Consider the following 16,258-nt stretch of genomic DNA (forward strand, 5'->3'; position numbering starts at 1 on the left):
AAATAAAGATTAAGAGACTGTGGTTAGAAGATAAGTATGAGATGTCAATCTTTCTGATGTGGGACAATTCAGGTATAGCAAGGTTCAAGGTGTGCCCTTCAGAGTGTGTTGTCAAAACATATTAGATTTGAGGGTCACTGATACTTTGAAAGAAAAATCACCAGAAAGCTTGAGTTTTGAATTGGTTTGGATGTGGGGTCTAAATTCTTCCAGGATAATGAAAGGGTTTGGAGGGAAAAGATGAAAATGTAGCCTGATTATTCAGTGAATGTGGGGGAAACAATCAGCTCTCTGAGTTTATCTTATCTTCATTTTATAGACTGTGCAATTAAGCAGGAAGGTGTTAAGTCATTTGCATGTGGTCACGCAATCGATAGCTGCCAGGGTCAAAATTCAAATCCAAGAAGTCTGCCTGAAGCCTGTGATCTAACCATCCTGCAGCCCTACCTCGTGTGTGTGTGTGTGTGTGTGTGTGTGTGTGTATGTTGAGGGGGTGTTATTGTTAACTTTATTTGAATACAATCATAGGAATTGGTGCAGAGGTTGAGAAAGACAAAAAACGGGGAGAGTTTGCCTTATACTAGGAGTAGTAGGGATATTCAAGCAAGGATAGGGCCTACTCAAGAACCTACTCAAGAACAACTTACAATTTAGTAGGGGCCACAAGTAAGAGAAAGTAGGTTTAACTATCCATCTCACTTGCTCTGGCCTGTCAAGTTACAGAGTTATGGGTAAAGTGAAGGAATACTAAATCTTTCTCAGTTAAAAGAAAACAAACCTTCCTACCCATAATGCATCTTCAGGTAACTTAATGCTGTGCTCTTGGGCTGACCTGGGAGAGATTGAATTCTGAGAGAGATTTTATTGAATAAGTGGAGAAAGCAAACCTTTTTTAAAAAACAAAATAAAACACCTTTGTGGAATTCTGACAATTATAAAAACGGTCTGTACAGTGAGCCCTAACTGAAGGGCCAGCAATGTTTTATGAATCTCATCTTATTTGAAAGCAAGAGAGCACCCCGGGGAGAAACTGCACACTGTGTCACTTGGAAAGGTGCTCACTTTGTACATACTGTTTCTCTGGAAAGCTTTTTTTCTTTCCCTCTGGGTTATTTCCCCTGTTTCTCTTCTTTTTGCCTCCCTGAAGCTTACTTTTCTTCTACTTTTGCTTTAGATGTCAATTCCTCTGGGACACTTTCCCTAAACTGTTAAATCCGGGGCTAGTGATCCCTGTGTGCCCTCCCCACCTGTCCCCAGCTTCTGTTGCAATAGTTTGATTTTTACTGATATTTTCTCCAGACCATCGTTAATGAGGGCAGGGACCACACCTGTCTTGTTTGGCCCTGTGTCCCCATCTCAAGGCCAGCCAGGTCATAGTTGTTGAGTAAACGAATGCTCACTGAATGAATGATTCTTAGACCAGAACCTCATTCCTCCTCATAGCTGCTTTAATATCTTCTCTGCTGGGATTTTTCAAGTTCTTGGTATGTATCACTAGCATTATCAAAAAGGAGGGAAATTGAAGACAAGGTGATTAGTGGCTGTATGTAAACTTCTTTAGAAGAACTAGGCTTCCTGATTCTCAGATTCCTTCCCTACATTATAATGTCTGTTTCATGTCCTCTCTTAATGTCTGTTTATTCTCCTCTCTTACCCAGAAATTGGGAGGTGTCAAGAAGTTTCAGTGATTAGTCTCACGGCAAACACAGAATTTTGGTCCCTTGTTTATAGATAATTATGGTGCTACCATGATCAGTTTTATTTTGATCCTTCCTCTTCTCCGTTTACAAAAGATTTATGTGCTTGTTGATTAATTTTTAGAATGTGCTGTGTCCCCCTCTTTGTGCACACTTCCACCTATGTTCTGTTTACATCATATTCTAGATATACAGAGATGCAACATCACTTCTCTGACAAATGTTTATTGCTTGCTTCTATGTGCCTGGCCCTGTGCGAGGACTGGGAATGAACTGAATGGTTCCAAGGATGGGGCTGGGGTCACAGCAGTGCATCTCCATGGAGGAAGCATTCTCCACTCTGGAGGGATGGAGGAGAGCAGAGAAACCAGAGGTCAGGGGGCAGAAAGTGGGGAGAGAAGGAGGCTGGGCAGGAAGTTGGCACCAAAGTGACACACAAGACCACTTGGGACTCCCAAATCCATGTCCCGACAGAGGCTGACTCCGTTCCTACAGCTTTGCCTCTGCTCATCTTCCTTTCTGTTATAGCTGCACGAGTACCAGCAGGAGGCACAGACCATGGATTACATAGTGACCCTTAAGGATATAGGGTTTGGGGGACTCAGACGAGAGGATTGCCTGAGCCCAGGGGTTCGAGACCAGTCTGGGCAACTTGGTGAGACCTCGTCTCTACAGTAAAATAAAAAAATTAGCCAGGCGTGGTAGCGCTCACCTGTAGTTCTGGCTACTTGGAAAACTGAGGTGGAAGGATCACCTGAGCCTAGCAAGTTGACGCTGGGGTGGTTGTGAGTGTGCCACTGCATTCCAGCCCGGGCGACGAAGTGAGACTTCAACTTAAAAAAGAAAAAAAGAATACTGGGAACTGGCCAGGCACAGTGGTTCATGCCTGTAATCCCAGTACTTTGGAGGCGGGAAGATTGCTTGAGTCTCAGAGTTCGAGATCAACCTGGGTGACAAAACGAGACCTTGTCTCTACAAAATATCACAAATGTAGCTGGATGTGGTGGTGCATGCCTGTAGTCCCATCTACTTGGGAGGCTAAGGGAAGGAGGATGGCTTGAGCCCAGGAGTATAAGGATGCAGTGAGCCATGATTGTACCGATGCACTCTAACATGGGTGATGGAGTGAGACCTGACTCAAAAAAAACAATCCACTTAGGGGCCTCCAAAAACCCTGCCCTGACAGAGGCCCCAGCTGCACCCCTGCCGGCTACGCTTCTGCGGTTTGTCTCTGCTCATCCTTCTGTTTGTTGTAGCTAAACAAGTACCAGCAGGAGGCACAGACCATGGATTAGAGTGACCCTTATGAATCTAGGGACTGGGTTCACCTATGCATGGGTGCCTGAATGCCTTGGTCCTCCTGTGAGGGGGGAGTAGGTTCTAGGAAGCAGTGATGGAACCAAATATTCCCACACTCTGCTTGTAAACGTTTGGGTTGAATGCGGCCCTCTGCTACTTGGTGTTCGTCTTCACACTCTCACTCCTTCTTTACCAAGCCCTGCAGTCAACATGACTGCGGCTCTGAGGCCAGGAGCAACGGCAGGAATAACTGTGCTCAGCAAAATCTGCTATGCCTCTCAGAGAGATCTGCTGAGAGGTACAGAAAACTTTAGGACTGGCTCAGCACATTCAGCCCCGCGGCCACGGGGCTCTTGCTCTAAGTTTTGTACTTTCAGGCTGTAAAACATAGCTAGATAGCCAAGAAGCCATTTTCCAAGGGAAAATTTCAGGGAAGGAAAACTCTATCTTTTTTTTTTTTTATAATCAATATTTTTTATGATGATATTGTGGGGTACAGTTAAGGGTTAGGTATACAAATATGCTTCGTTCAGGTGCCCTTGTTGATAAGCGGTGTCTCCCTGTTCCCAGACAGATATTTACTACCGTTAATCCCATCTCCCTTCCCCTCACCTCCATAGTTTCCCACCCCTGTCAGTCATTTTCTTATAGTATTACCTTGGATGTTCAAGGTCCACTGTATGAGTGAGAACATGTGATACTCAGATCTTTGTTTCTGTGAGAGGTCACTTAGTATTATAGACTCTAGTTCCATCCAGGTTGCTGCAAAATTCATGATTTTGTTCTTTTTTATGGCTGTGTAGTATTCCACCGTGTATATGTGCCACATTTTTAAATCCAGTCCTCTTTTGATGGACAGCATGGTTGCTTCCAGGTTCTTGCTTATTGTGAACAATGCTGCGATAAACATACGTGTGCAGGTATCTTTTTTATAGAGTGATTTGAGTTCTTCAGGGTATATTCCCAGTAGGGGGATTGCGGGGTCATATGGGAGGTCAATATTTAGAACTTTTAGGAATTGCCATACTATTTTCCACAGAGGTTGCACTAGTTTGCACTCCCACCAACAGTGTAGAAGTGTTCCCTTTCGTCACACCCTCTCCAGCAACTGTTATTTTTTGAATTATTGATAATTGCCATTCAGGGTGCGCAGGGTATGGAACCACCAGGGACTGCGAAGCTAAGAAGGAAAACCCTGTCTTTAAGGAAGATGCTGCCAGCTATCAGCCTTAGAAGGCTTGACACAGAAGGAATGTTTTTACTGTACATAAGGGTGATTTTGTTTTTGCGAGTGGGGTTCTTGTCTGGGGTTTTGAAGATCATATGGGTATATTTGAAATTGAAATCTTAATTGTTAGAAATAGAATGGGGAGATTAAGGAATGGGGAGACTGTCACTAGCTCTGAGGTATCTTTTGCTCTGTGTTGATGCCTTAGAGTGTCAAAAACCTTGACTCACCCAGGGGAGGGCTGTGGATTAAGAGAAATGTTTTGGGGGAAAAAATAAAGAAAGTTAACTTTCACTATATTGGATATAAGGTGAGAGAACTAGTAATTAATTTCTAGGGATTACTATGAAATTTTAAACATTCACATATTTATGTTTTAAAGGATTAATTCTCAGGTTAATTTCATACAGTATGACAGCCTGTGTGGTCTGTTCAGCATGCAAACAAATCTCTCTTTTATTGGTAATGAGATACATGGGATGAGGTTTCCGGATCTCTTCTCTTTAACACCAGAACTGTCAACAAGAACCCTGAGAACAAAACCGGAATGTCTAGGCATAATGTGACCAAGGTTGCAGACACGGTGACAGGATTGACCTCACAGTCTTGAGAAGCACAGTCACACATGTTTTATGAGCATTTTGTATGGTAAATGTTAAATTTTGATGTTTTTCAAATGATACATACTTTTCTTTTTTTTAATTCTTTTTTTTAATTATAAAGATGTGGAGTACAATTCAGGGTTAGGTATGCAAACGTTGATTATGCAGGTACCCTACATATTTTTCTAAAGATACTTTACAGACACTTATTTTTCTAACTTGGTGAAAGGGTTATTTCAGTGAGTCAATTAATTAGTGTAGATGATAAAGTACATTTCAGCATCAAATGCCATTCCGTCCTTGGTTCTTGTCCTCAAAGCACTCAGTTGTGGATTTGGGAATTGTCCAAAGAGACTGTAGAATCCCATACATGTTTTAATAAAAGTTCTCTTTGGGAAAAACAATGCAAAACGTAGTCTTTCTTCAAGATGCTCACAGTCTATTAGAGATGACAGATATTTTAAAAATATATGTTTTTGTTTCTATTATAGAATAAATACCAAAATACTGTAAAAACATTATTCTTCCTGGGGGAGTTAGGGAAAACATCACAGAAGAAATACAGTTTACATTGGGTTTTGAAGAGTGAATAGGAGTTTGATGGGTTGCAGAATCTGAAGGAGAGCATTCTAGTCAGAAGGAGCAGCATGCAGAGTGGTGCAGAGACATACATGAAAGACTGATGTATTTAAAAATGTATTTGCATTGCATGGGGGAGTTTTTTTTTTTAGAAATTTTATGTATGTATGTATTTATTTTGAGTTGGAGTCTCACTCCATCACCCAGGCTGGAGTGCAGTGGTACACTCGGCCACCCCAGTGTCGACCTGCTGGCCTCCGGCGATCCTTCTGCCTCAGCCTTCCAAGTAGCCGGAACTACAGGCGTGCGCTACCACGCCTGGCTAATTCTTTGATTTATTGTAGAGGCAAGGTCTCACCATGTTGCCCAGGCGGGTCTTGAACCTGTGGGCTCAGGCGATCCTCTCTTCTCGGCCCCCCAAAGTGCTGGGATTACAGGCTTGAGCCACCGCGCCCAGCCATGTATTTATTTTTATTGTATATATTTAAGGCAGACAATGTGATGTTTTGATTGTACACATACATAGTGAAATGATCACTACAGCCAAGCAAGATAGCATATCCATAACTTCACAGTTACCTTTTTAAAATCTAGTCTCCTAGCAAATAGTATGCAATATGATTTTTTAAAAAAATTTTATTTTAAAGATGTGGGGTACAATTCAGGATTAGTTATACAAGTGGACATTTGACAGGTAAAATTTGGGCCTCCCTTTGGTCCCCACTTTGCATAGTTTGAGATCAGGTACCCTTACTGATGTTGTGTTCCCTGTTATCCCCCTACCCAGGCAGTATCCTAACATTGTCAATCCCTTTCTTTTAGTATTAGGGTAAATATTCAGGGTCTGCTTATGAGTGTGAACATGTGGTACTCTGTTCTTTGTTTCTGTGATAGATCACCAAGTATGATAGATACAATATGATATTAACCGTATTCATCATGCTGTACATTAGCTCTCTGGACTTATTCATCTTATGTAATTGCAGGTTTGTACCCTTTGACCTTCACCTTTCCATTTTCTCTTCCTCTTAGCCCCTGGCAACCACCGTTCTCCTCTCTGTTTCTGTTTCATTTTTAAGATTCCCTGCATAAGTGAGATCAAGCAATATTTTTCTGTATACAGTTTATTTTACTTAGCACAATGTCGCCCAGGTGCATTCATGTTGCTGCAAATAAGCAGTATCTCCTTTTTTTTTAAGGCTGAACAATGGTATTCCATCATACATATCTACCACCATTTCTTTATCTGTTCATCCACTGATGACCACTTAGGTTGTTTCCATATCTTGGCTACTATGAACTATGCTGCAACAAACATGGTATCAGTATGAAGTGCTGATTTCATTTCCTTTGGGTGTATACCCAGTGATTTCTGGGTCAGATGGCAGTTATGCTTTTAAGTTTTTGAGGAAACTCCAGGTTGTTTTCCATAATGGCTGCACCAATTTACATTCCCACCAACAGTAAACAAGCCGTTCCCTTTGTGTGTGAGAAAATGTTTGCATCTCTTCATCCTCATCACCCACCTGTGTACACTGGTGATTTACAAATTGAACATCTTCCTTTTGGACCTCTTTCCTGAATTCAAACTCATATTCTACCAACATCTCCAATTTCACATTTGTCGGGAATCTCAGCCTCATTATGACTAAAACCTGAATTTGTTAGTTTCACCCTTTGCCCCAATCTCTTCCATTTCCTTAATTTTCTTCTTCAGTGAACATTAGGATTCTTCTAGTTATTTGTGTCAGATTAGCAGGTGTTAATGCAAGCTGCTAATTGAGTTACCTTGGGGGGAGAAATTATTGAATATTACCATGTGCCAGAACCAGGTAAGCATTTTCCAATATATCATCTAATTTAATGCTTTGAATTTAATTTTGAGGAAATTGAAGTTCAGAGATTAAATTCCTACATTCACTGAGCTGGTAAATGAAGATGATGGAATTCAAAACTAGGTCTGACTTCAATCTCCATATTATTTCCATTATGCCACAAGCTCTAAATACCTTGCCTCATCTATCTTTCTAAAAGGCAAAACTGAACATGTGTTCTCTGTATTATAGTTCTTTAATCAGTCTTCACTACTTTTAGGATAAAGCCCCATTCCTTAGCATGGCATATAAATCCTTTCCTCACTTGGTGCTGCCTCCCTTCCCACTTCTTTTCTCATTAAATCTTTGGGTTAATAAAATGCTAAAATTGTTCCATCTACAGTCAGTGAAGAGGCCCCTTGGGTTATCTCCTGTATTCCATGATATGACTCCACTTGTCTTTGATGATTTGCTTTTTGGTATAACAAGATTCAGGCTTGTGATACAAATACACACACTCACATTTTTGCCCCAGTTCTGGAATCAGACTTTCCTCCTAGAATGATTGTTTTCATTTAGTGAGAAAGGGTGCTTAGAGACCACAATCTGGGTGCTAGGAGTGATTATTGCTAGTGGGTTATTACTGCTTCTAGGCCTTTTCAATAGACATAGCTAGAAAAGCCCATATTTAGAAATAAAAAGCATCATGAATTTGCACAGATATTTCCAAATTAATTTAACAACTGGACACACACACACACACACACACAAACACACACACACACACACTTTTTTGAGTCAGAGTCTCACCCTGTCACCCAGGCTGGAGTACATGGCATGTATCCAGGCATGACCATGGTTCACCACAACTTTGAACTTCTGGGCTTAGGCAATCTTCCCACCTCAGCTTTTCAAGTAGCTGGGACTATAAGCACATACCACCATGCCCAGCTAATTAAAAAACTTTTTTTGGTAGAGATGAGGTCTCACTATGTTGTCTCGGCTGGTCTCGAACTCCTGGGCTCAAGCAATTCTACCACTTTGGCCTCTCTAAATGCTGGGATTACAGGCATGAGCTACCATGCCCAGCCTGGTTTACCACATTTTTTTAGGGCCTGTGATCTAAAAGTAGTTTTGTGTTTTTAAAAGTTGAGGAAAATCAAAAGAATAATATTTCTCTTTTTTTTTGAGCCAGGGTCTCACTCTGTTGCCCAGGCTGGAGTGCAGTGGCATGACCATGGCTCATCATAGTCTTGATGTCCTGGGCTTAGTTTCCCAGGTAGATGAGACTACAAGAATGTGCCACCATGCCCGGCTAATTTTTTGATTTTTTTTTTGTAGACACCAAGCCTGACAATATGTTTATTTTCTATTATCCTCCTAAAGCCTCAAGTAAGATGCTTTCAGTCACAATAACTGAAATCATAAGCCAAACTTGCATAAAGGATAAAACTATTTATTATCCCACATAGACAAGTTCCAGGCATGGTGTGATCATTCTTCATCCCATATCAATTGTCATTGTCCTTGAGTGACCTTCCTACCAAGACAAATTCTTTTCAGTTTCATTTTCTTAGTTCCTAAAATGAATAAAACTTATTTGGCAATACATGTGGGATTATTTGCAGAGACTTGTTCCTGGTGATTCTGTATAGTATTTATACTTTAGCAAATGTAGTTTAAGAACATATTAATCTGATTTCCAACCACTTGATCAGGTGGGTGGATAGCATTGGCATCATATGCAATGGTCATGTCCCAGGCATCAATGATACCTACATTGAGATCTTTGAAAATGTCCTTCAGGGTAAGATATTGAATGTAACCATGGAAGTCTCCAAACCTCTCGGGCTCTGCATGCATCTCCCTGGTGTTTTCTGTCTTAATGATCACTTTAGTGCCCGGGCTTCTTAGGAACAGTCGTTCAATAGCCTTTCTGACACCAATGGCCCTGCGAATGAAAATGTCCATGGGGAAGGGTCTGAAGTGCTGGCCAAAGGTGATGACGATGGCTGTATTTCTGTCACCTGGTAGCCGATCAATTTCACGAGCAATATAATTATCATCTATCAGGGAGTAGAGCTGAATGGTGATGAAAGGATAGCTATGTTTTTTCCATTGAATCTGAGTGTGTCTTTCTGCATCCAGAAGCAAATGTTTTTTAAAAGTTCCAGTTTCATGAAGATCAAAAAACTTTAGTGCTGATTAAAAAAAAAAAAGATTTTAGAAATAGAAGATAATGATCTATCTATATATATATATATACATTTTAGAAAAGAAGATTCTATCATTTAAAAATACTTACCTACCTAGATAATGTCCAACTGGAGCCTTCTTACCCTTCAGGGTAGAGTACCAGTTCATTTGTGTGAAAGTCAATCAAATTGTAAAGTTTTCATTGGAATTTTTAAAAAGGAACATTTCTTATGAAAGAGAGAATAGAATATATTTTTAATCAAAAGACTAAAATCTAGAAAGTTACGTGAAGTAAAAAGCAACATAGCTCGAATGAGAGAATGGAGACCTCATTAAAAGTACTTTAAAATGAGCCTGAATTTCTAAAAGGATATTGGATAACTACATACTTTTTACAACTTTGGGTAAGTAGTAGATCCACTGTCGCAGTGTAGAGTCTCCCAGGAGGTAAATGAGTTTGCCTTTCAAACAGCCGCTTATCGTAATTGTATCTAACTGAATCTGGTTGCAAAATGTTGTCATCCACCTTCCTTGTAAAGTATAACCACCGGGAACAGGAGGCTTCATTCCAATTTGGCATTTTCCTTTTATCTTTTCACTCTCTGGTAACAGAGATACTTGTGGTAAATGTTTTTATTGCCATAAGTTAAACATTGATCCTTCTTTCTTGGTCCTTCCCTTTCTTTCTTTAAAAAAAAAACAAACTTTATTTTAAAGATGTGGGGCACAATTCACAATTAGGTATACAAGTGGACATTGTACAGGTAAAGTTTGGGCCCCCTTGTCATCCCCACTTTGCCTGGTGGTCCCTCCCTTGATCTCCTTCTCCCTTCCTGTAATTCCAATTTTCTACTTCTCACCCTTCCTAGTACTATTTTTTGATCACAAGCTTTGGTTAGGCACTTCTCGTCCCTTTGGGAAATTTTGGGTCATCTTACCTCCTCCTTATTCCTTTTCTCCCAAGTCTGGTTGTTAGCTAAGTCTTGATGTTCTAGCCTTTGCCATCTCTACTGATTCTATGGTAACTTGGATCTTTGTCTCTAACCTGAATGATATCAGCATTGTGCCAGTTTGTGTCCTTGTATTCCATCAGTTACCTTTGTGGCATGAATGAAGGAATAATCTTAATTTTTCCATGTTTAAAAAGTGGCTTAGAAATATAATTATATGCCCACATTTATACATCTTCAGCATAAAATATTTAGCTTGTCTTAATGTTTTTTTTAAAAAAATAGGACTTTGCTAAAAGTGGCATGCAGCATCTAATACTATTCAATATTCTAAAATATTCCAACTTTCCCTAGAATTTCAGGTATTGTTGGCACATGGCCTGCTTTCCAAGCTATTATAGGTAGAAGCACACAAAATGTTTTGCCACATAACAAAGATCATCAGATTTCTTCTGCCATGTATCCTTGCTACTCTATGTCACTATCCTATCACTGAGCCAATGCCTCGAGTTTTAGGTTTTGCTACATCAGCATTTATGTACTGATACCACATTCTGTATTAACTAGGAAACAGGTTGAATGCTGTAATGCCAAAGTGATAATGATTTAAAAACAGAAATTGATTTCTCCCTCCGATAACCGTCCTAGAGTGAGCAGGCTAGGGCTAATGTAATGTTGCATGGTGTCAGGGACGCTAGTTCCTTCTGTCTTGTTATTCTGTCATTTTAAACACCTGGCTTCAATCTTATGGTCTAACCTGACTGGCTGTTTCCTTTCTCACATTATAGTTACAGTTTAGCCAATAGGAAGAGGAGAAATGGAAGGGGAGAGCCTGTTTTGCTTTTAAAGGCATGACTTAGAAGTTTCCCTCATCGTTTCCATCCACACTCCTGGGAAACTTTAGTCATAGCTGCAACTAGCTACTAGGAGAATGGCCGTGGGTCCTGCTAAAATAATGGCTTCTATCACTAAAGAGGGAGCAGGAAATGGATACTGCGGGATTACCAGCAGTCTCTGCTTTAGTTTTCCTGCTTAGTTCCTCGTAGGCCTTGTGGTCTCTGGCTGCCTGTGTTCACAGAATAGTGCATCATTACATAGTGGTACTATATTTGTTACCTGTGCACAAAGTGGCAAAACGGTGCTGGTGGCAGAATTGGAAAATGTGCCTGGAACAGCTCTTAAGTCCCGGTGATTTGATTTTCTAAAGAGAATCTTCACACTCCTATAATTGTGTTAGAATTTCAGTGTGACATGGTTGGGCTTCTATGAGACTTGATACTTGTACTTTTGATGGTTGAATGCCATGACCCTGGTAACTTGAGATCTGTAGTTATTAAATATTCTCCATCCTAATAGTATACTGGCATACTCAGTGAGAAGATAGCCTTTAAACTTATTATTGTAAACTGTATCTTGTGTAATCTTTATGTGTCAAAATATTCATTTTGCCAAGTGTCAGACTTAGTGCTCTGAAGGACTATTTCAAACATATAACAGATTCCCTTAAGATTACTCTTTTTTTTTTTGAGTTCGAGTCTTACTCTGTCACCCAGACTGGAGTGCAGTGGCTGCTCCCAGCCACCACAGCCTCGAGCTACTGGGTTCTGGCGATCCTTCCGCCTCAGCCTTCCAAGTAGCTGGAACTACAGGCGTTCACTACCACGCCCAGCTAATTTTTGATTTATTGTAGAGATGAAGTCTCGCCAAGTTGCCCAGGCGGGTCTCAAACCCGCGGGCTCAGGCAGTCCACTCATCTCAGCCTCCCAAAGGTGCGGGATTACAGGCTGAGCCACCGAGCCTGGCTATGATTACTCTTACATGTTTATTTTACTTAATAATTTTAGAATGGGTTTGAGTATTGTGAACAGTATATGAGTAATAATATTAGGATTTCACTGTGTTTTTGATTAGTGTAGAGATTGCAGTAGGCAGATTAATGGCCCCTCAAAGATACCCACATCCTAATTCTTTAAATCCTAATTCTTCATTACCTTCCCTGGCAAAGGGAACTTTCCAGAAATGACTAAGGGTAGAGACTTTGAGATAGAGGAGGTTATAGTGGATTATCTGGGTAGGTTCAATCTAATCTCATTGGTCCTCAGAAGTGGAAGACAGAAAGAAAGTGGGTCCAAGATGTGACATGAGAACATGACCCACTGTTGTGGCTTTGGAGATAAAGCAAGAGGGCCACAGGGGATCTAGACAGCCTTTAGAAGCTGAAAAAAGCAAAGGAATGGATTCTCCCCTGAAGCCTCCAGAAAGGAACATGGCCCCTGGTTTTAGCTCAGTGAGACCAGTGTGGGACCTGAACCACAGAACTGTACGATGATCCATTTTTGTTGTTTGAAACCACTTTGTTACAGCAACAATAAGAAAATGATACAGAGACAATTGACATTCTTTTAAATATAAAGTCATCCAGAAACAGGGTTTTTTTCTTCTATTTATATAACTTTTATTTTGTGTACCTTAGTAACACTTTAAATTGTCTTTCTATGGATCATACATTTGTTAAACTGTGAATTTGTTTTTAAAGCACAAATTGGATCATACCACTTGCTTCCTCAGTCGGTTTCTGTGGCTTTCAAAAGCCTACTGAGGGAACACTGAAAACCTCCATGATTTCATTTCTTCCTCTCTTTCTAGTCACATCTTTTGATACATTCCACCATATGCTCACCCCGTATTGGCCTATTGAGCAAGTCCATGATAATTTTGCTCATGAATAGAATTATCAGATAAAAATAGTTATCAGGTTAAAAAATACAGCACATCATATTACATTTGAATTACTTCTAGCAAGGAATAATTTTTTTAGTATAAGTATGTCTCATGCAATATTTTCTCCTCATCTCAATGTATATATGCACAGGAAATTAGAAATTACTCAAATTTAACTGATTCTCCATATTATTATTATTTTCTCAAATCCAGCAAAACTACCCATGGTCTTTGTGAGGTTTTTTTCTTTTTAATTCTTTGACTACAGATATCCTTCAGGGCTCAGTCAATACCAGCTTTGACATAAGTCATTCTCTTTTTTGCTTTCCTTATAGAGTTGGTGGGTTGAATGTCTTTCAGATCGCTAGGTTACTGAGCATTATTTTTCTCAATTTGCCCATAATGCCTTATGTTTATTAGACCCATAATAAACATTTACTGAATAAATAAACAGTTGCAAGAAATTACTATTAGTTGAAGTAAATCTTATAACAAATACTACTGGTAAACTAAGATAGACTAATAGGAAGTTATTTTATTTTTATTTATTTATTATTTTTTGAGTTGCAGTCTCACTCTGTCGCCCAGGCTGGAGTGCAGTGGCACACTCACAGCCACCACATCCTCGACCTCCTGGGCTCAAGTGATTCTGCTGCCTCAGCCTTCCAAAGAGCAGGAACTACACGTGCATGCTACCACACCCAGCTTATTTATTTACTTATTTATTTATTTATTGTAGAGATGAGGTCTCGCCAAGTTGCCCAGGCTGGTCTTAAACACATGGGCTCAAGCAAGGAAATTATTTTAAGGCCAAGAAAGTATAAATATTTTCTTATAGGTAACGTTGCTTTGTGTTTGTCAACAGAACATTTAACAAGATGAATACTTCACATAAAATTTATGTTTATCATCTAAATGTTAGAAAGTTATAAAATTAGCCGGGTGTGATAGCATGCACCTGTATTTCCAGCTACTTGGAAAGTTGAGGCAGAAGGATTGCCTGAGTCCAGCAGGTCAATGCTGGGGTGGCCGTGAGCGTGCCACTGCATTCTAGCCTGGGTGACAGAGTGAGACTCCAACTCAAAAAAAAAAAGGAAATTATGCCACCAGAGAATTAGACAGCCAGAACCAAAATTTTCCTACTCTGAAGGTGTGGGTATCCATCAAAGATATTTGTACAGTGTCTCAGACTTTAGGAAATGAACTTAAATATGGGTTTAAATATGAATCTGTTATAAACAGAGTTTGAAATAATTTTTCTTTAGTTAATTCCTCTCTTTCAAGTCTGGTATGGTCGACACCATAGATACCTACTGGGAATCCAGGTGAACTACAATTACTAGGGTTAATACCAATAAAATTTCCTCTTCATTCAATGTGTGCCAAGTAGCACCTCCCACAGGTCAGAACAGACTTACTGTTACATCGGGAGACATCAATGTGTTTAAGGTCTTTCATCATTTCAACTCCCACATTGGACCTTCAAAAAATAGGACAAGAAATTAGCCTGCTGTCTATCCACCTAACACCAGTAACATGAACCACCAGCTTGTAGTTTGAAGATTTCTCAGATAACTAAAATGGATTTACCATTCGATCCAGCAATCCCACTACTGGATATATATCCAGAGAAGCATAAATTACTTTACCAAAAAGACACTCTCATTCATATGTTTATTGTGGCACTGTTCACAATAGTAAAAATATGAAACCAACCTGGGTGCCCATCAACGGTGGACTGGATAAAGAAAATTTAGTACATACCACCATGGAATACTATGCAGCCGTAAACAAGAACAAAATTGTGTCCTTTGTAGCCACATGAATGCCGTTGGGGGCCATCACACTAAGCGAATGATCACAGAAGCAGAAAACTGAATACCACATGTTCTGGCTTATAAATAGGAGCTAAACACTTAATACACATGGGCATGAAGATGGGAACAACAGACTCTGAGGTCCTCCTAAAGGGAGGAGGGAGGAAGAAGGATAAGGGATGGAAGACCAGCCACGTCCACACCTGCGTGATGAGCTTAATAGATGCCCAAACTTTACCATCATGGTAAATGCCTATGTAACAAACCTTTACGTGTACCCTCTTGGATCTAAAAACAAAAACAAAATCCTGCTTGTGAGTGAAGGATAATTTCTAATTTTTTATAACTGAAAGCAATTATTGTTGTAAATTTTGGATGTCTTGGGCATTGTAAATGGGTGAGGATTCTGGAAGACTTTTTACCCGGCTGAGCACACCTGAAGTCCAGGTCAGCTCTGCTTTTCAGTCACATGTGATCTGTGTGTTTTGGAATTTTAGACTCAAAACATTGATCTAATTGGTAAGTTCTCCTCTCTCTTTCTGCTTCCACGTCACCTGTTCAAGTTCATAGAATATTTTTCTTGGATTACTGTGAATTGGCCGTTTTATCCCACCTCGATTTTTCAATACAACTGCCAGAGCACCTTTCTAATTGCAAATGCAGCTATGTTACTGCATAAACTCCTGTATTATCTCCTCATCACTCCCCTAAGGAGTCCAGACTCCTTGGTGTGGCATGTAGACCTCTTAACACACAACCTCTGCCTCCCTCTTCATCCACGTTTCTTGCTATGTTTTCCTTTAATTTTTCCTATGAACTTGCTTTCTGAAGATCATAGGCTTTATGAAGGAAGGTAATGTGTTTACCTGGCCCACCATTGTGTCCTTAATATCTATCAAAGTGTCTGGCAGAAAGTAGTGTTCAATCTGATGTAAGAATAAATGTACACTGCATTTCTTTCCTCCAGTGGATTAGAGACTACTTGACTCTTCCTGCTTGAAAGCTCTTGTCCCCCCTTTCGCTTACTCTTTGTTTCAAACCTGTGTATGTGTGTAGTAGAGGCAGGCAGAAAGATAATAAGAGGGACGATGGGGACCCAGGTGCCAGGCACAAGAGGTATAATTGGTACTTGAGTCTTTGCTATGGAGTCTCTTCAGGTTCATCCTTGAGAGGCAAAAGGATAAGCATGTTTTTATTTTTATTGGGATTTAGGCAAAAGAGTGGTTGGTGAGTAGGAAGAGATTTGGTGAGCTGAACCATCAGAGATAAAAGGAAAGGTACAGAAACCCAGTTATTCGTGTGCGTGTGTGTGTGTGTGTGTGTGTGTGTGTGTGTGTGTGTGTGTGTGTGTGTGT

At 40.1% G+C, this 16,258-nt stretch overlaps 1 protein-coding gene across 1 annotated transcript in view; it reads right to left on the minus strand.

The window, feature by feature from the left end:
• Positions 1-8,884: 8,884 nt before the first annotated feature.
• LOC103261372 (NXPE family member 1) overlaps positions 8,885-16,258 on the minus strand; it is a 20,490-nt gene continuing 13,116 nt past the window's right edge. The window contains exons 3-5 of the mRNA XM_021712859.1: positions 14,505-14,566; positions 9,805-10,017; positions 8,885-9,420 (exon numbers count right to left, since the gene is read on the minus strand). Coding sequence (XP_021568534.1) covers positions 8,885-9,420; positions 9,805-10,017; positions 14,505-14,566 — 811 coding nt within the window. The remainder of the gene's footprint in view (positions 9,421-9,804; positions 10,018-14,504; positions 14,567-16,258) is intronic.

This window comes from Carlito syrichta, unplaced genomic scaffold, assembly GCF_000164805.1.
Source record: "Carlito syrichta isolate Samal-C Ts95f unplaced genomic scaffold, Tarsius_syrichta-2.0.1 Scaffold303672, whole genome shotgun sequence".
Lineage (NCBI taxonomy): Eukaryota > Metazoa > Chordata > Mammalia > Primates > Tarsiidae > Carlito > Carlito syrichta.